Below are 21,170 nucleotides of genomic sequence, written 5' to 3'. Positions count from 1 at the left end.
GCAAAACCACCAAACCTTTAGATACTGTGTGAAAGGTTGGCGATAGAAATGGGACATCAGCACTTTGACATTATCTTTAGATTTTCTGCCCTTTTGTCAGTGGGTAGGGAAAGAAGAATTTACTTCGGAGCTGCAAGCAGCTTCCCCTACTTTCAGGCTGCCAACTCGACTTGGCAGGTAATGGAGTAGGAAGGTGATCAAAAGGCTGGAAGGCGATCAAAGCCCAAATAATGTCTTGAAATACATTTGTAGGTAATAATTTATCAATAATATGTGTTAATAATGTTTTCTATTTGCCCATTTTGGGTGAAAATCCACATTTACTGAACTTTTAATTATCTCATGATAATTGAGATATTATATTGAGATAGCCTGTGGCAGAGGTCAGTTTTTCACCAGCTAGAGAACATAGCTGTAAGTGATCATCTCTGTGTGTTTGATTAGCACCACTACCTAACTTGGATTACAGCCATTTTTACTTTTTAATCCACTTCATGTTAGAAGAATGAAATTCTTGGTCATAGAGTACAAATGTTTGCATAAATTCTTTACTCCTACAGCTAAGGAAAAATGTGATAGCACATGATGCAGTGATGGAAATTTTATACAAGTTTGTGTGTTAACTAATAAATTACCGTTTAGCCCTTTGACTAATTTCTATTCCAAGTAGTTATTTAAGCATATCTCGTTGCTAGTTTTAGATTTTTCAATTCCGTGAAACACAATTTTTTTCAGTATAACCTTTTTTGCTTTTCATGTAAGGAAGGTTTGAAGTAGCCAGGTATAAATTCTGCAGTATCTTACATTAGCTGAAATACCTACATGTCTTTTGTTTGATGAAATGCCATAAATAAGTTTTTCTTGAAATGGCTTTGTAAATGTCTTAAGATCTGATGCTTCCCTCACTACACAGGTGTAATTAATTCCAAGGATGTAAATAGCAGTGCACAAATTCAAAATGCATTGAAGGGAAGCAGACATCCTACCTAAGCTTTTAAGATATGCTGCTATCAATGAAATTACAAACAGCTTTTCCTTTCATCAGAATAAAACTACTTATTATAAAGTAGTATAATTGGGGCATTACAGCAAATACTGATTTCCACGCCACTATTCATTGGAGGGCATTTCCCGATGTCTTGATATATACTACTCCTGATAAATAAATTGGGAAGAGCTAGACATCAATTAATCTTAAATGTCTAAATTTTTTCAGTGTTGCTTAGAGATAGCGTCTGTCATTAGCTTTGGCTGTCAACATGGAAATCCTACAAGATTATTCCTTCCCACATTTAAAGCTGGAGAAGAGTTTGGCATTTCCAAGCTCAGCACTAGATGACTGACACAAGATCTTGATCTTCATTACAAACCTTTCTTCATTGTCCATTCAAGCTGTAATCCCAAATCTAATACTGTGATTTTTTTTCTGCACACGCAGGGAATGGTCTGTGGTCAGCCTTGTCCTGAGGGTAGATATGGGAAAAACTGTTCCCAGGAGTGCCAGTGCCACAACGGAGGGACCTGTGACTCAGCGACAGGTCAATGCCATTGCAGCCCAGGTTACACAGGGGAACGGTAAGGAAAAATCTTTGCCTGACTGCTGAACCTGCAACGGATCTGCTATGACAGAGAAAGTTAAGAAACTGGTAGAAAGTGGAATGAAAGTATCTGTGATACCATTAAAAGAGTCTTACGAAATGTTTGCCATGTCACTTAGCTGATGCTGGGTCACAAGTTAAAAATGCCTATGTGATTCCCTTTCTGTGAGGAACTGCTTGGTTTCAGGATTTTCCTGCTGTGGCCCATGCTCTGGCAGTGTCTTGTGGGTCTTCGCTTGAGTGGCTTACAGAATGATGCAGTTTGGAGTATGATGAAGGGGTGAGAAAGGAAACTCCTGGTTTTGTGCAGATTTTTGGCAGTCATAGTAGCAAGGGAGGCTCATTTAGTTTGTCTTCATAGGGAGCAAGCTGGAGAGTTGTCTCCTGTAATATTTCATTCAAATGAAGAAGTGAAACTTCTTTATTTTCTGACTTGATTGTTAAAAATAATCTTTGGTAGATTGAAAAGATAATATAGCAAGACATCATTTTTGAAGGCAGTGGAAAGCGATGAAAGAAGTGTTTTCCTGCATATATTTTAAAGAGCACACAACTCATTTGCTGAAGTCAGCAGCAGCTTAATCACTGGGGTCAGTCCAGGGGACCTCTGCCAAGAATAGTAGGTATTATAATCATATGCACTTGCCACAAAGTGTTCACAGGACATGGGGAGAGCTGTACCAGATATAAATGGGAAAAAAACCTCATGAAGAAGAGAAAAAATTAGTCCAGAGCCATTTGGATGCCAGAATTAAATTTGCATCTGTGAAGAAACAGTGCAGAAGGTGGTAGATACATTTAAGGAGACACAGACAAATCAGCAGGGAAATCAAAGGAATATCCATATGAGAGTCTATGCACTGCACTACACTGGTGTTTCTAAAAGCCATTAACTTTTTTGTCTTGGAATTTAAGTCTGACTTTAATCTGAAATGCCTGTGTTGGTTTTGCGTGGCAAGGTTTTGGTAGCGGGGGGGCTACAGGGGTGGCTTCTGTGAGAAGCTGCTAGAAGCTTCCCCTGTGTCTGACAGAGCCAATGCCAGCCGGCTCCAAGACGGACCCGCCGCTGGCCAAGGCCAAGCCAATCAGCGCCTCTGTGATAACATATTTAAGAAAGAAAAAAAACAGAGAGTGCTTTTGCAGCCAGAGAGAGGAGTGAGAAGATGTCAGAAACTCTGCAGACACCAAGGTCAGTGCAGAAGGAGGGGGAGGAGGTGCTCCAGGCGCCGGAGCAAGATTCCCCTGCAGCCTGTGGTGAAGACCATGGTGAAGCAGGCTGTCCCCCTGCGGCCCATGGAGGGAGGATGAGGGGGTGTAGAGATTCCACCTGCAGCCCGTGGAGGACCCCACGCTGGAGCAGGTGGAGACACCTGAAGGAGGCTGTGACCCCGTGGGAAGCCTGCGCTGGAGCAAGCTCCTGGCCGGACCTGTGGATCCGTGGAGAGAGGAGCCCACGCCAGAGCAGGTTTGCTGGCAGGACTTGTGACCCCGTGGGGGACCCACGCTGGAGCAGTTTGCTCCCAAAGGTCTGCACCCCGTGGAGGAGACTCACGTTGGAGAAGGTCGTGAAGGACTGTCTCCCGGGAGAGGGACCCCACGCTGGAGCGGGGGAACGATGAGTCCTCCCCCTGAGGATGAAGAAGCGGCAGAAACACCGCGTGATGAACTGACCGTAACCCCCACTCCCCGTCCCCCTGTGCCTCTGAGGGGGAGGAGGTTGAAGCCGGGAGTGAAGTTGAGCCCGGGAAGATGGGAGGGGTGGGGGGAGGTGTTTTAAGATTTGGTTTTATTTCTCATTCCTCTACTCTGTTTTGCTTAGTAATAAATAAGATGAATTCCCTCTCTAAGTTCGGTCTGTTTTGCTCGTGATGATAATTAGAGAATGATCTCTCCCTGTCCTTATCTCGACCCGTAAGTTTTTTTTTCATTGTACCTTTTCTCCCCTGTCTAATGAAAGAGGGGAGTGATAGAGCGGCTCTGGTGGGCACCTGGCCCTCAGCCAGGGTCAACCCACCACAAATGCCTTACAGGCTGCAGCATTTTGATCACTTTTGCACGTCTGAGCTCCCTTTTTTCCCTGCAAAACAGGCTGTATTTGCAATTCTTTTGCTTTTCAAGATACTCCAAGGACAGGAAGGGGTCAGAAGCAAGGTTTTAGACCTGGTTCTTATTCCATGTCAGTGGACTGGCAAGGGAGGGAAGTGTTACAAGAAATGTGTGGGCATCAGCTGAGCTAGCACATACATACCAGCAGCAAAAGAGATGGTTTTTTAAAAGTACTAGCTATTGTCCATTTCTGTGTGTAAATTCAATAGTATTTGTCTGAGATTTTGGTGTGGTGGTGATTGCTGGAACTTGGTCATACAGCAGAAAAAGAGGACTCCTAGAGCATATAATGTTTTCCCAAAACTGGGTTCTTCACCCAGTGTGCAAAGAGCCAATGACAGACAGAGTTGAGATATTTGTTAATTTCAATTCTGGCTGGAATAGGGTGCCAGGCATCTAACACCAGCTGGCACACCGAGTACATCAAGCATGCCTTTTTCATAATAAGAAGATGTAGCTGACTGGTGTTCTTAAACTTCCTTAACCGCCTTTCACCCACCTTCACCATAAATATGCATTTTACTTCACGTTTCAAACATTTGGGGAGGTCTTCTTGTTAGCATGCTCATTATTCACAAACGGGTGTACATTTTAGTATTACAATCAATACAGGTGAGTTGAGGATACACTATTTCTTGATACTATTCCAAGGCCAGATATATTTTATATACATTTACAATAGGGAAAGAATACTTTGAAGGGGCATATTGTTCTAAATCTTTGATCCATTGGGAGATCCTATCCTGATTACTGTAGTTTCAGAACATACTGTTAGGGGTACTTGAAGTGGTGTATACTTTGCAGTCTTAACCCTTATTTTTCCTATATCAGTAACAGATTCTAGGTGATCTGAGTTAACACAAGGGAATCTAGTTTAAACTACCTTTGTAATTGTTCTGCCTAATACGTTTTGATCAGTACCTGTCATCACCAGGAAGTGGAAAACGGTGTTTCAGAAGCTTATGAAGATGCAATTAAAAAAATAAATATAATTGTAACGTTAAATTTTGTCTAATTTGGCTGGGATTCCTGATTGTCATTTGGAGAAAATTAATTTTCAGCTTTATTTGTTTATCTTCATTAAGAGACATTTAAACAGGGTTATTAGCTTTAGTATTATGATACACCTCTGAAGGAAAGGGAATTTTATTGCTGGCTTCAGTCAGGGCAGAGTTACGAATATCTTGAAACTTCTGGATAACAGTACAGATTGAGGCAAATACTGTGGAAGCATGACATAACCATGTATACCCATTTCACCTCAGTCAAAGGGCTCTGCTAAATTCTGTAACGTTTTGCAGGGCCTTGTATCATGTGCCTTTGAAATTCTCCTGTAATAAACCACCAATCATACAAAAAAAAAAAAGCCAAGTATATAAGTAAAATGGAAAGAGACCACCAAGGAAATTCTTTTATAGGGCTGGGAAAATGACCAGGTTATAAGCTGATAAAACCATTAATAATGTGCTTTATTAACAAATAATATTTTTGTACAATATGTAACTTGGTAAAACTTACAGGTACCCAAATTACAGAAGATGTTATGTGCCTGTGCCCACCTCAGGACTTCAGTGTCAGCATGTTCTGGCCCTAAAGCTTTGAGATTTAGCTGGTTTGTCTTTTTGTCTATGTCAACATAATCCAGAGTTTATAGGATGCTTAAACTGAAAAATATGGGGATTTCCCCTGACACACAAGCTATGAAATGTTGTCACCCTTGATTCTGAGGCATGAACCTGTTGAGCTGAGAGGTCTACTTTCATACATATAATCAAATATTTTAAGTGCAATTAGTGCTGGAGCCTTTAGTAATGCTGTAGTAGTCGTGGCATTTCAAATTTTAACAATTCAGTTATAAACCACAGAGAAGTTAAAGCTGAAAACATCAAACTCATATTGTATCTCTTCAATACGTCACCAAATGAAATTGCTATCTGGAAATTCATTAGTAAATGAGTTGCTACTTTTAGAAACAGGGTACTGAAAGTTGTTTTTTTTGTAGTCAGGCTAAACAGCTAAACGTACAGTCTGATCTTTAGGTTAAATAATGTCTTTGTAAAACATTAAGGAAATAAGACTGTTAGTCTATTAGTCGATAAGACTATTAGTCTGTTAGTCTATAAGACTAAAGTAGCTAACTTCTAAAAGCTCTGGAAAAGCTTGGTGAAGAAGTCTTTTTATTAGGATGTATTTTCCTTAAGGAGCAACAAAAATCATTGCTATTATCCCATATGGGTTAAACGCAAATCTTTACTAATTTTCACCTTCATCTATTAGAAAAGTCAGATGAAAGGAAGGGTTTTGGCTTCCTGAAGATTTTTCCATAACATCCAATGAATTTTTGAAGGGCAAAATCACGAAAGAAAAATAGGCTTAGAGTGGCATTCTGAGAAGAAAGGTATTCTGGAAACATCGTGTGTTTCGAAACAGAAAATATTCTCATTGGAGACTGCTGAGCGTGATTGCCAGGGAATTTCCTGGCCTGAGTGTCTGCAGGAATGCGAGTGTCTGCTGGTTATTCACACTATTGCTAAGTGGAGAATCTAGATCACTTTAAAAAGTTACAGATGCATGGCTTCTAAAAGAAAATACTTGAAAATTTATTCCTTCATGCTTAAGGTCTGATTTAAGAGGGTCTGGTTTTGTTCTGGTTCCTGAGTGCGAAGTGCAATGGTCTGTGTATGCATGTTGTCTCCTTTGTTCGAGAGAAAGGAGACCTCTTCCAAAGGAATTTGCAGAGCCAATGGTTTTAAGCCTGTCTAGCTGAGCAGCAAAAGAAACCATAGAGACAGGCACTTTTAAATATGAAATTATATAATTCCTGCTCTACTTAAGAGGCATTTTAGACCAGTATAAGAGATTCCTCATAAACCATATTTCTATTAAATCTCCAAAAGCTGTGTTTTATGGGAAATAAAACTAAGTTTTGTTTGCTTGTTTTTCTCACAGGTGCCAAGATGAGTGTCCAGTGGGGACTTACGGAGTGCAGTGTGCTGAGACCTGCAAGTGTATGAATGGTGGGCAATGTTACCATATTAGTGGTTCCTGTCTCTGTGAACCAGGATACACCGGAGAACACTGTGAAGCAAGGCTTTGCCCTGAGGGAATTTATGGTCTCAAGTGTGATAAAAAGTGTCCCTGCCACATGCCCAATACCTGGAGGTAGGCTTTACACCCTTTAGCTTGTTTTTTCTATATAGAACATAAAAATCCAAATATAATCTGAAAATAAATATTTCCTGATTTTTCTAGTAATTTCGTGCAAAATGAAGCAGCTTAATACTTGTAAGAGTATTTGGTATTCTCTAACCATATCAAGAAAGAAAATACCAACTCAAAAGAGCTTCTGAATTTTAGTGCTTACAACTATATTTGATCTTAATATTCACCGCTATATTTGGTCTTTGACCCATGAAATAAATGTTAAAACAAAGTGTGACCTTTGTCTCTATTTACCACATGAATAAATCCTTATATTGTTTGCAGTAAATAGTAAACATCATATGTCCCTTGCATATTCTGGTGTGCTGTAGATGAGAAATAACTGAATGTATAGTCTTACAAGTCAGGCATGAGAGAATCCATTTATCTTTATCTGTCTCTGTATGAATATATAAGAATTGGTGTAGGCGACTATTTTAATACAAAATTTCTGCAGCCTTATCAATTTTAAGTTTCAGGGGTTTTTTTTGTCATTTAAATGATTTTCCTAGAAAGCAGGTAAAATCTGATCCCTGGAAATCCAATGAAAATAGTTTTCCAATTGACTTACCTTTTACCATCTTTCCTTATTCAGATGGTAATGAATCCTATTTTTTTGAGTTTTGTGTGTCTTTGTGGATTTCACAGTGTTTCAGCATATTGTTATGAGAATCTAAAAACTAGCTATTTGGAGACAAACTTTCAGCTGTGAGAGAGGAATGTGAGATGTCAGTCAGGGCGAGCCAACATATTTATAGAACAATTCTGGACAGCTTTCTCTTGTTACAAAACACAGTTCTTCTGATGAAATACTTTGGCCATTGTGCATTCACTTACACTTTATTGCATTACTAATCACAGTACCTTAGATAAGGTTTGTGAGCGTAGTCTAAGTTTTTGCTGATGAAAATAGCTGTGAAAGAAACTTGCAGAAACTATTGACTGTCACATAGAATGTTGCTCTATGTTGTATATAAGATGTGCTTTTCCTCATAAATAAAACAAAAGCCTTCAGTCAGAATTTAGCAGTGATGTTAAGGCACTGAAGTACATACATGGAAATACCTATTCTTTTAGGCTTCTGTGAAAAAGTACTTTGTAGGTTGTCTGAGTTGTTCAACGTGCCTTTCATTGACAAACCAAGTGACAACAAACTGAATTCTTTTCCCTTCCCATTCATACGCTTTTACAGTTGTGTGCTTGCACTTCTGTTTATCCCATTTACTTGAAATGTCTTTTGAAAAAATACAAGCAATTCATTCTTTGGGCAATGCATTCAAGAATAAATGTCACCATAATGTTGACCTATTTAGATATCAAATTATGCTAGTAGACCAAATACTATTGTATTATGAATTACAGTTAGCTGCTTTCCTGAAAATTTGTCTGCAGACTCTTGTAGCAGCCTTGTTTGACAGGAATGCATTATACTGTATAGTATTTCTGATATTATAGGGATTACTTCTGATTCATGTTCAACACAGCTGTTCCTTCATTTATACCACTGGAAGACAGCTTGTGGTCAAATCAGATCACAAATGTTCACATGTAAACAGCAGCATATGGCTGGTCTGTTTTTGAACATTTTCCCCTCTGTATGACAAATCAAAAGGCACTTAACAGCCCTGTAGGTGCGGGAGCAGATTTGCGAGGGCATAATGATCTGTGAGGACAACAAAGATTTTCATAACTTCACCAGTGTATTTTTCATATATAAGTTCCTTCCCCCTGGGTCAGGAAGTGGTTAAGACCACCAAATAACAGAAATCAAAGCACATCTGAGTAATGGTATAGAAGACAATGCTGCCTGTAGACACTTTACACTTTTGAGAATCTTTTGAGAAGCCAGTTGTGTCTGGCTGTCTTCATCTCTCACTAAATATCAGTCAGCCTGGAGACAGCTTTTTAAGCACATCAGGGAATATCCTCATCCCTTACTTGTCTACCACAAGTACTATTTGGGCTCACTGTAGCCAAAGAATATTCTTTATAGCACTAACCCATTTAGCAGCAATGTTACAACCAATAATCCAAGGGCACAAAAAAAGGGGTACAATTCCTTCTTCAAACACACTTTGTGTGTCTGTAGGTCTAGGATTCTGTTAGGACTTCTAGGCCCTTTGGTATTGTAAAAACCTTTTTCATCTGGGTATGACCACTAGTTTAGATATCCTTGAAGAGGAGCTGTTGGTAGGCTTAGAGCCCTATGTTATTACTTATGTTCTTTGTATTCATAGATCTGGAAATGAACTAAAGGTTAGTTAAAAAAATACTTAGCACCAAACAATATTGCTATAAAATATATGTACATGGTTGCAATATACAAGTATGTGTCTAGCTGTTTTATTCAAATACCTAAAGATACAAACACATTATGATATACCATAGTTCAAAAATGTATACATATTTCTATTACTGTTTTATGATTGAGGAAATTGCATCAAAACAGCTTTTGCAATCATTCATAATTTGCATTTTGGGTAGGCTAAGCTACAGGGATTTCACTGCTGGTTGATGGCAACTCCTGGGGATGAAAGACAAGCCCATCCTTGTTCTTAGTTCTATCAGCAGCCTTTACACTTTGTAAAGGGTTAGATATAAATATACTAGAGAGATTCTATTATTTTTGAGGGGTCCAGAGGACAGCAGCAGGTAACAACCCTCTTGTGCAAAGACTTTTTTCACAAATGGTTCTTCTCCATTGCATCTTTTGATATATATGAAAGGATTTGAGCTAGAGTGCAAATCAGACACAGACCTCTGTTCTCTGTGACTAGGTGACATTATCAATTTTCCCTTTTTACATCAATAGTCAAGAAAAAAACCTAGAATGAGTGCTAGCTGGCTGATACAAAGACCACATAAAACATGTTTCCTCAGTGGGGTACAACAGCAGCACTGTGAGCTGGTATGAGCAGATCCGTGTGTCCTTGCCACTTCCAATCACAGTTTGTGAGGCTTAGAGAAACTCGTCATTCTGAAGATCCAGTTTGCAGGAATAAGCGAAAAAGGCCTCAATCTGCCTTTGTCAACATTGTCACTGTTTTGTACAGGAATGTTCTTCTAGACTAAACCACTTTTAGACTGAGTTTCGTCGTGTCTTTACTCAAGTGACATCTGATGATCATTAAGAAAATGTAAAAAGGGCACGCTGTAGCTTGCATATTTATATAGAAGGTTTACAAAGGACATTTGTTACACCTGTGCTACAGCATATGCACTGGTTTCACGTTGATCTCCAAGCTAAGTTTGAGATGTCTCTGGTGTTTTTTCTTGTAAAGCTCTTTCTGGTGATCTTCCACCACTGCTTCACATATCAGGGTAAGATCATCTGGGGTCATTCTATAGCACCAACTAATTAGGTATAGTTCAGGATGGAATTAGGGTTTATTTATGAGCTCTAATAGGGTTTATTTTGTCTCATGCTTTTTCTGGGATACATATATAGGGTTGAGTGGAATTTTATGGTGTGATACATGCTTAGTTCATATAGTCTGGGTGTATTTTTAAAGTCAAGATTAGGGCATCTTGCAGTTTTGCATTTTTCTAATGGACTTGTACGTACATGTACAAGAGCTTTTCATGGAAATTTTATATTGCATAGGGTGCTACAGAATTTAGTTGGATATTTTAATAGTGAAACATCTATATAAATCATATGAAAATCATTAAGTTCACATAAGTTCTTCAAATATATAATATCAACTATGCATAAGGGGGTTTTTGTCTCTGGACAGAGTAGGGTTGTATTTCCAGAAAGTGTGAACGAAAGACCAGGGATAAAAGCAGATGTACTGGAAGTGTCTCTCAATATCTCTTTCTTTCCCTATCTTAATACATAAATCTTATTGCCAATTAAGCTAACTGCATGAGAACCCATCAAAAAGCTTCAGAAGTGCTCCAGCTTCCTACATCTAATTACAAATTACAGAATACTAATTTTGGTGTCAATCAATATATGTGCAAGTATGCCTTAGTAACACTCACTGGGGGGCACAGAATATCAATGCCTCTGATTCATACCTAATGCTTTCTCATGTGTGTGGTCTTCTCCTCTCCTGAAAGGAAAAAACCCAACAACAAACTCTGCTGTGATTTATGTCTTAAAATGACAGTACTACTAATTTGATGTTATAAATACATTCTATTTCATATCCTAATGACTATTCAGTTGTGGATTGAAAAAATCTTTTCATATTCCCTGCCCTGTATTCTTCCACTGATAAGAAACATGGAAACTGGATCCAAAATGCCACTGGGTGCCTACAGGAAGTTAGGAATAGGGGACAAATCTAATTATCTTGCTGCATCATGTGTTTTCCTGAACCATTTCTGCATATATCATTTATTTGAAAAGACCTTTCCTCTCACTTCATGTAAACCAGCTTAATACTGTCAAAGAGATTTTAATATCTTTAAGACCCCTAAATTCTCATGATGTCATAGTGTATGCGATAATATAGAGAGAGCAGAATGCATAATATTCCAACTTTAATAATTCATACTTTCCTTGATCAGCAGTATGTTGTCAGTTAGTTGTATCCGGCAATAGGAAACTCTTAGCTTGACAATAGTAGTCCTCAAGTCCAAGAGCAGTTGCGAGTAATACTGCATTCCCTTGTTACGTTACAACTTCCTCAAATAATATTGTTGTTACTTATGTTGTAGCACCTAAAAGTGCAGTAAGTATTTTTTCAAACTTTCAAATGGTCAGAAAAATACTCAGTTTCAAACATAGCCCCACACAAGGAGTCAGCAAATGTTGCAAAATCAGGCTCTTGTCATGGGTCATTTAATGTGTCTGGATGATGGCACATTGTTTTCCCCAGCAAACTTAAAGGAACTTCACTTAAATCAGTGGCAGACAAATATCTTTAAACAGTCTTCCCATTGTAAATATATTGGATTTGGATATTAAGGCTTTCCTTTGGTAGGAATTAAGCAAGTGCTTTGTCTGCCAGAGTGCTACAGAGTACCCCATTGTGTTCACTTTTCCAGCACATATTTCTTTGCACAGCTGATAATGTCCATTTGTTATGAGGCAACAGCTGTCTGACTGGCCATTCAATGAAGCTGCTGTTCCAGGTAGGGACAGCTGGTCTGCCACCAGGTATGGCCAACATAGGGGAGATGATACTCTCCAAAAGGTCACTGCTCTGATGGTATATCTGACTTCTGCCCAATGCAGATGATTTTGTGTAATTCCCGGAAAGATGCCAGTTGTCCTCTTTTCAACCAAAGATTTAAAGAAAAGAGCGTGCTTACTACTCATTGGGTGCTGTGTCGTTATTTTGTGTTGGATGCCATGTTATTTTACTGAAGCATCATATTTCTCAGACAATTTGCTGCTGAGTTTGGGCAGTGTTATGAAAATGATCCTTTTATACTTGGAGTCAAAACCTAGCAATGTATTTTGAGGAATTTAATGGTTTCATCACCTTAATATTTGTAACCACGAATATCTATTTTATGGTAAAAACTATGTTTCAGATACTTTTTTTTTCAACTAGCTATAGAAAAACAATACCTCTTCTTTTCTTTCCATGTTGTCCCAAAATGTCTATATGTTGTATGATGTTACATTTCTTATCTTAATTGGCATGCATTTATATATACATAAACAGAAAGTTTTGCTTTGCGGTTTGGGAGTAAAACCATCTCTATGCTTAGCATACAAGATCCTTTATGCAACCTATCTATAACGGCATTCTGTTCTCTGGAAAAAAAAAAATAAAAGAAATCGATGTCACGTTTAGTCCTGAATTATTTATCCTTTCATCCCCTCCTGGCAGCTGTCACCCTATGTCTGGGGAATGCTCCTGCAAGCCTGGCTGGTCTGGGCTCTACTGCAATGAGACCTGTTCCCCGGGATTCTACGGCGAGTCATGTCAGCAGATCTGCAGCTGCCAAAATGGTGCTGACTGCGATAGTGTGACTGGAAAATGCACCTGTGCCCCTGGATTTAAGGTAAATAAGTCTCACTTTCACAGTCCATTTTCAACTCCACTGCCTTTAGTTAAGTGCCAAATTCTTCAAGATGCCAGGGTGTCCTTTCTCCACCAGAGAAAAAGAAAGGTAAGGATATTTAGGTACCACTGGGTGTGTTACAAGATCCTGAAAAGGCAAAATATGTGATTGTTTCTCAGTACTGAAATGAAGCCGTTTTAAGGAAGAAAAGTTACTCGCTTTATAAGACGTTGTCCTGTTGAGGTGTAAATAAAGGGAGGAATGATAGATTTCAGTAATTATATTGTTGCACCAACTCCTCATGTTCCATCCAGAGAAACTCTAGACAAAGACATCTGTTTTTACAGTTCAGGACAGATTATTCTGCAGCTTTTACACACGGTTGCTGTTACCTTGATGCTAATCTAACGTAGAAAACATTTTACAGTATGACTGTTCTTCTAGGAATAATAACTCTGAAAACTTCAGCCAAATTAATTCTTAAAAATAGTTTACATATCCACATTTTTTTTCATTAAACTGCTGTCTTACTGTGTTTTGGTTTCATGAAGGACTTCTTTATTACTGAAAATACTGTCCATTGATCTAACCAAGTGGTGTTAGCTATGTGACCTGAGCTTTCACAGTAGCTAACAGAAAACTAATGCTTACTGTAAAGTTAAAAAGCACGAAGGACTCCCTTGCCATTAAATTTAGGATAACTTAGTGACAGCCTAGGACAGTCATGAGCTGTATGCTTTCTGGCTTTTGTAACACCTGAGTCAGTCTACATCATTTATTAGTTTTATTGTCTGAACCTCCTCAAATAGTTTTTAGACTCTATTTTTGTAAAATTCAGGGTGCTACTTGTGGTACTCCTTGTCTTCCGGGGACATACGGAGTAAACTGTTCGTCTGTATGCAACTGCAAAAACGAAGCCATCTGTTCACCAGTAGATGGTTCTTGTGCCTGCAAAGCAGGTAAGTGTCCCTTCAGATTATTTTTCTTTTTCTGTAATCATAAAATGAAATCGGATTTTTGAGGTAGAGAAGAAGACAGAAACTTAATAAAAAGCAGACCACCCTGAAGGCCATATCACTAGATAATTTATGCTTCTGCTGCTCTGGGAGGTGAAAACATCTGCTCAGAGAGGAGTGCATGTACTTCATGTTTGTGTTTCCTTGGCACAGTTCTCTGTGGGCTGGATACAGTGGCTGAGTGAATTACTAGTGTTTACCCTGAGATGTGCCATCACTTATCTCCTGTGGCAGTGCTATCCTCTGCTAGAAGGACTACTGGCATGCCTGCCATTTATCTGATGGCAGCCTTCCTAGTCAAAATACATAGCCCTGTTTCCTCTCAGCCTGGGTGAGCACCACCTCTGCCTGCCCCCCTTGGCCCTCTCAGTAACACAGAGGCACAGACTTCTTCCTGCCAGTTTAGCACTGACATTGATATCTACTGGCATTTTATTTGAAGACTCTTTTCATCAACAGTCCTCTGACAAAACCTTGCCTAACCCCCTTCCGAGCCTGTGCCCTCTACTGTTCCCTGCTTCCATGAGAAACTTTCTGAATCTCCCACTATTAGTGCGAGTGGACTAACGCTCCTTGAGCCCTCTGCCTGGCTCTCTCCTCCCAACAGTAATTCTGATGGTCAGTGTATCTCCACTAGAAACTGTATATGGCTGCCCACCTCTTCATCTCCCACTGGCACATGCGTTTGGAGCAAAGCTATCTCAGACATCCTCCAGCGCCGCTTCTGCAGAGATCTTTTCCCATATAAAGGTCTACATAGTGTTCCTGTTCAACCCAAACTATGCTACTAAACTCCACTTAAAGATTCACTCTTGCAATACACCTGTTCTCTTTTTCACTTCTGCTGTAAGGAATGATTTAAAGTCCAACGTCCCTCAGCTGTGATGCTGGATTGCTGAGAAGAGAGAGGCAGGCTGTTGAATCTCTCAAGCAAATCCCATGCCTACCCTATGTTGTAGATCCCCCCGTCTAAAAATGTTTTGCTAAAAATACATGATGGTTGAGAGTGGGGAAGAAGTGTTAGAGTTACCTAGACAAATAGCCACTAAATTTGTCAGGGACTAATATGATTAAATCAGTCATGTAGCAAATGTGGAGAGTTTCCGGCTTCTACTCTTAGCAGAGACAGTGGAGCTGATTTAACTCTGTTAAAGTAGGTAAGCACCTACTGCTAAGTAGCTAGGTTGTGAGGAGAAAAACTGTTCACTGAGCCATGCATAATCCTATCTTCTTGTGCATCATGCAGTTTTAATCATACTACAATGAAAAAGGACAACAAATGGTGAAATTAAACTAAACCCAGATACTTGTCATGTAAATGAAGGAAATTTATAAATCCTGGGAAGACGCTTGAGAGAAAGCATCTCAATTCTTTAGCTAGTCTAGTATAACATTTTTTCCTGAAATGACCCCTAAATTCAAAGTTATCAATCCAGGGCACGAGGCAGCTTCATTTCAATACATGTGTTTTGCATAGTCTATTGATTAGGCTCAGTGTGGAATTATTTTTCCCTTCGCTTACTGTAAACAAGGTACAAAATTAGAAACGTGGCTTGTGTCATTGCTGGTGATAACGTATGACTAGCTCACACCATTTCTATTGTATCCAATAGATGATCACATTTTTAAAAATCTATTTACATTTCTGTCTATCCAGTGTGCAGTCTGCAAATTGTTGCTATCAGGCATAATTAGTGGTTAATGCTGCATTTTAGAACCATTTTCCATTACATTCTTTTTTTGTATCTGGAGAGATGTACAGAAATAATCTAAAAGGTCTTCTATGTATCCTTGGAGAAATCCAACTTATGCACAACTTTTATGTTTTCTTGGGTTTTGTGTCTAAGAACTCTGTTAAAACCGTATTGCAGAACTGTCTATATTGAACACTGGTGGAAGAGTTATGAAAGCAGCAGCTTAAGTCTAGGGAAAATATTCCTAATTTTTTTCAGCCTATGTCTTAAAACTTTCAGTACACTTTAGTGCTTCTCAGTGAAATTTCAATGTGTCTCTATTTTCATTTCAGATCTCCTATCAATTGCTTTTGTGTGTTGGCATCTGTGCATAGATGTTACAAGGTGCCCTTGAGCACCTTTGTTCAAACCTGGGCAAGTCCTCAGCTGAAACAGCTGATACTGGCCTGTAGTTAATGTTACCCCGGTATTGCGCATCTCCAAGCGGTGCCACATGGTAGGCAGAGGGAAACATCCTCAAAGAGGAATGGGGGAAAACCTGATTAATTTGTCACTTTAATTCTTATTTTTGGCAGGTTGGCATGGTGTAGACTGCTCAGTAAATTGTCCCAGTGGTACCTGGGGACTTGGCTGTAACCTAACTTGCCAATGTCTTAACGGAGGGGCTTGCAATGCTCTGGATGGAACCTGTACCTGTGCACCAGGCTGGAGAGGAGAAAAATGTGAACTCCCTTGCCAGGTAGTTTAATAATTTCACTGAATTTTGCACTGTAGGGTAATACTGGGCAGGGGGATGCTTCTGTCATTCTTCTGACTTCAGGGGCATAAGTCCCCAAGGAGCACTGCACCTGGTAGCCCATACATGACTGGGTTCTAGATCAGGGACATGCAGCAACAATTCTTCTGGAAGAACTCTGCTGCACAGCACACCAAAGCACAGAAACCACAAAATGAAGATGCACAGATGAACACGTTTTCTGCTTTCATGCTTTAAAGTTGAACCTCAAACTTTTCACCAGCTCCTTTAGAATTTATTGAAAAACACAGAACCTAATTTTTCTGTCTCTATCAGCATCAAATGCTATCCGAACTGCTTCTGTTAAACTACTTTAAGTAAAAATGATGAGAGAAAAAATGTACCAAAAATGTATTTCACATCAAACAACATAATTTTAATTAAATTAGCTTTTATCTGTGGTGCAGTATGAATGAAGAACTTCCATTCCTTCTCAGTCAGACATGAGAAGTCTCTCTTACTACCCAGTCCCATGACAGACAGGTCTTTGCCTTCCTATTGCGGCTCTGACTTCCACTATCTCCCAGACTCTGAGAACTGCAAAATTAGAAATCATTGTGTTGACAGACATTCACCTCATCAGTTCTGTTCCACCTTATAATCTGTAATTTGGGGAAGCCATAAAAATATATAATTTCAAACTTTTAAAAAAGGTAAAATTCAAAACTGATTTGCTTTATTATGTAACTGTTTGGTTTTAATTACATTTCATAGAGAAAAAAATGACATCTTTTATGAAAAATTGGGTTTTCCAGAGTCCATCTTTTCCAACAATGCACTTGAATTTTCAGGGAAATTTTTAACAAACTTCCTTTATTTAATAAACTGTCTGCTCCCCTTTTCCTCTCCACTGTCTGTGCTTCACTTCTGCAGTACTACTGCATAGCAGGTTGTTGGTTTAATGTAATTTGTAAAGGAATCACCTGAACCAAACATAAACCTTGTAAATTCCCCTCCCATATAATATTTAAGCCTCTGTAAGTTTGGACTAGATCTACTGAGCAGTAACATGATAGGAATAGCTGAACTACACAGTAAGACTGGAAACCTCACCTTTGTTTTGCATGAAAATTTGTTCTGTTGACCTGCTCTCAGAATACTCAGAAGTAATTTTTTGTGTGGTTGTTTTTTGTTTTAAGATGAGATGTAGCATACATTGATAGAGCGATTAAAGTGACAAACAAATTCTAAAATATTCTGCAAAGCTGATTAGAGTACCATCTGTGCACGTTTATGTAGTGTTTCCAACAATGCATCTCCATCAAAGACTAATTTTTCTTTTTTTTTCTAAAGCAGCTTTGTTTATCACTTAGTGTCTGATTCTGAAGGATGATGAGATCTCCCAAGCTCTATTAGCTCTTCCAAAACTGACTTATTAAAAAAGATAGGTATTGTTTCACTGTTGCAAATTTAGCCAAATAATGCTTAAAAGCATTTCTATATCAGGTAATTTAGCATGCCCATGCTCATTGTCTTGCTCTCTCTCTCTCTACCTGTGTCAAATGATGTCCATAAGTGTTTACATATTTCAAGTGCATATTCTGCCTCAGAATTCCAGAACAGGAGAATAAACAGAAAACTAATTGAAATGTGTCCAGTGTTGTCTGGATTTTTTTCTTGTTTGAGCAGTGTATTTCAATTTGTTTCAATAACTTCAGAAAATTAGTATCACTGCCCAGATTGTTACTTCAGTCCAAATACATAGCAGATTAAAAATACCACTTTTCAACAACATTTGAGGATTTAGTTTCTTTCCAAATCTGATTATATGCAAAGGAAATGCTTAATCTTTTCTTTCTCTCTATATAAAAATGTATTGTTGCGATGAGCAAAAGATTCCTTTTACTCAAGTAATGTAAGATTTTGTTCTACTTTAGATTTGAAAGACTGGGAATTGAATAGCTAAATCCTGTGGAACTCAGTAGAATTGTAGCATGAACATCAAAGAACAGAAGATGAGTTTTCATATAGGTTTTATTCTGATTTTTAATATGATGGAGACCAATTTTTAGCCTCTAATTTAAATTATTGGGTTTTAAACGTGACATGTTTTTTCCTTTTTTGCCTCTGCTGTGGGTAGCCCCAAAAGTATTACCTTAAATTATACTGGCTTTTTCCCATGTTTGTTAATTTGGTTTTGACACTTTTTCTGTAAGATCAATTTACAGCTGTACTTTGCCTTGTTTTGAGAATGCAGTTGTAAAGATTTTGCTCTGTTCAGTTTCTCAGATTGATTTTGTATGGAATTACCCGAAATGTATGTGCCACATTCTATGGAAGAAGAAGAAAAGGCAAATTCAAATGTTCAGATGTAGTACCATGAAAATCAGCTGTGCTTTTTTGGCACAGCTGAATACACTAAGAGGGGTGTTCAATTTGTAACTTTAATTTCTCTTGATGGTTCAAAAAATATTGCATAGCAAAAAAATAATTTTGCGTACTGTCTCATAGCCAAAGAGATTCTCTTTTTAACAATATATGCTGTAGTGCATAGGGAAGGATTTTTAATCAAAAGAAACTGATAGAGTTTGTATTATTTATGCAATAAACTTCACACTGTAGATATATTTTAACCTAATATTTTACTACTCTGTTTTAGAAATTGTGGCTTTATGTGGTATCTTTTTTGACTAGAATGTAGAGAACTCAGGGTCTGAGGCAGAAAGGAGACTGAATTCTTTACCTTCAAGGGACCTCCAGGTCCTGGAGTAGGAACTCACCTGTAAGGGAAATTAGAGGGACAGTACAAAAAAGCTTTCATTGCAGCCTCTGATGTTGTAGGTTATTGTGTTATGAATCTCTGTCTCCAAGTCCAGTAGTCTGGGATTTTTCAGGAGAATGTAATTAATTCTTTATTTTCTCCTCTTAAATGAAAGAAAGAAAAAGCCAGAAGCGTTTTATGTTAAGAAAGTGAATTACAGATTCAGGAGAGATCTGTGGTTGCTTTTTGAGGCAGGACTGACCAGAACTTGTTCTCTAATTCCCAGTTGTTGTCATCTCCGGGTTGTTTTTTTTTGTTGCCACAGGACGGCACATATGGTATGGATTGTGCTGAACGCTGTGACTGCAGCCATGCGGACGGTTGTCATCCCACCACGGGTTACTGTCGCTGTCTACCAGGATGGTCAGGTACAAAAGAGACTGTCATGAAGGACAATGAGAGTTTCCACTATGGTGGCACTTGGTCTTGCCTTTCAGTTTCGTGGGTACAGGAGGTCTGTGTGGGGCTGGAAGGAGAAAAGGGCCAGTTCTGGGGCTGCTGTGTCCCACATGTGATTCACAGGTGTGGAAATTTTGTTGAGCGTGGGATCCACAGAAAACTGGGAGTAGAAGGATTAATCTGCAAACTTGGGTGCCTCCACAGTATGATTCCTTATGAAAGTGGTGAATAACTGTAAGTATTCAAGGTTGTGCTGGCAGCTTTGGTGCATAAAGCATCACATCCAGGAACTCGGAAAAATTTGCTCAGGCAGCCAAAAAGAGGATAAATTGTGCAGAAGCTGTGCTGCCATTTATGTTTTTCAAACTTTTGAAAAATTAAGTTTCTCTGCATGTATTTTGTTCTGTATGAAAATTATTGCACTTTTTTCACAAAGTTTCTCCAGCATTTTCCTTGTGGTTTTAAGGACTATATATATTTTATTATTCATCAGAATTTGTGTTTGAAACAGTTGTAGCACTCTCTTGTTTGCAGAAAGCAAGATTTTTTTGAAAACATGATGAAACTATGCAGAAACGCATGCTATTATGAAACCTTCCTTTTATCTCTAGGAGGTAGTTTTAGTTCTCACATGAATTTCTAAGCTTTAAGTGTTGCAAAAACTCTTCTGTCTTCAATAAGGATTAATTGACACCCTAAGTTTGCCCCTCCTCGGAGTGTTCAGGACTTTGCGTCCCACTGTGATACTCTAGTTTGCAAGGATCAGTTTCCATGTCATCCATCTGTGTGGACTCCTTCCATTTAATAATGAGAAGTCAGCATGAAAAACACACCTTAAATGAACAAAGCATGCTTCTGCTGTGAAAAGAAGGGAGGTTTTTTGTGATTTCAGATACAAGCTTGTATTATTTATTATCCACTCACTCATTTACAAATTACTATTTTTCCTAATTGACTTGCAGGTTCATGATATGATTGTTTCCTTTTTTCTCTGGTGCTTCCAGACATGGTAGATGGAGGTGAGCAGAGACAATCTGCATCAAGTCATTTATTTGACAAGTTTAGCAAATCATTGTGCTCACAAAAGTTTGTGTAGAGCTTCTGACTTCCTCATACAGTCTTTACTGAGGTTTTTCCCAAACTTTATTTTTTATATGTTTTTGGGTTTTCTCCCTAGCTCTGTAGATGGACCACAGGCATTTTGTTCAAAGTACCTAATACTCTGTGTCTGCAGTTCAGGTTGATTAGTGTAGTTGATTACAGCTTACCTGGTGTTTTTTTTCTACTTTCTGCTCAGATGAACATGACTTTTATGATTATTGGGGGTAGGAAGTGGAAATCTGTAGGGGATACAGACATGGGCAGGAAGGGCTCATGCTTTGCTTTGGAAGACCAAACCCATTTCTTATTTGTGCAAGGTAGCTGAATACTAAGCTTCTGCCAAGTTGTTTGAAAAGGCCTTTCTCACCATTGGGTTTCCCCGTTGTTGCCATTTTCAGTATGAAAGAGACTCCCAGAGCCAGCACTCACCTAACTGAGCCAGGAGTTTGTTGGTTTTATTCTCTTTCCAAGAGCTGCAGTGTGACTTACTATCAGTCACTCAGATACCTCTGGGAAATGACTACCACAAGA

The 21,170-nt window shown here is 38.7% G+C and overlaps 1 protein-coding gene across 3 annotated transcripts in view; it reads left to right on the top strand.

The window, feature by feature from the left end:
- MEGF10 (multiple EGF like domains 10) overlaps positions 1-21,170 on the top strand; it is a 109,481-nt gene that overhangs the window by 53,902 nt on the left and 34,409 nt on the right. For all 3 annotated transcript variants that reach the window (XM_075739862.1, XM_075739860.1, XM_075739861.1), the window contains exons 8-13: positions 1,439-1,575; positions 6,654-6,866; positions 12,698-12,872; positions 13,711-13,831; positions 16,158-16,321; positions 19,405-19,507. In XM_075739862.1, the coding sequence (XP_075595977.1) occupies positions 1,439-1,575; positions 6,654-6,866; positions 12,698-12,872; positions 13,711-13,831; positions 16,158-16,321; positions 19,405-19,507 (913 nt within the window). The remainder of the gene's footprint in view (positions 1-1,438; positions 1,576-6,653; positions 6,867-12,697; positions 12,873-13,710; positions 13,832-16,157; positions 16,322-19,404; positions 19,508-21,170) is intronic.

Source organism: Balearica regulorum, chromosome Z (genome assembly GCF_011004875.1).
Source record: "Balearica regulorum gibbericeps isolate bBalReg1 chromosome Z, bBalReg1.pri, whole genome shotgun sequence".
Taxonomy (NCBI): Eukaryota; Metazoa; Chordata; class Aves; order Gruiformes; family Gruidae; genus Balearica; species Balearica regulorum.
This window is presented reverse-complemented; position numbering and strand designations above follow the sequence as displayed.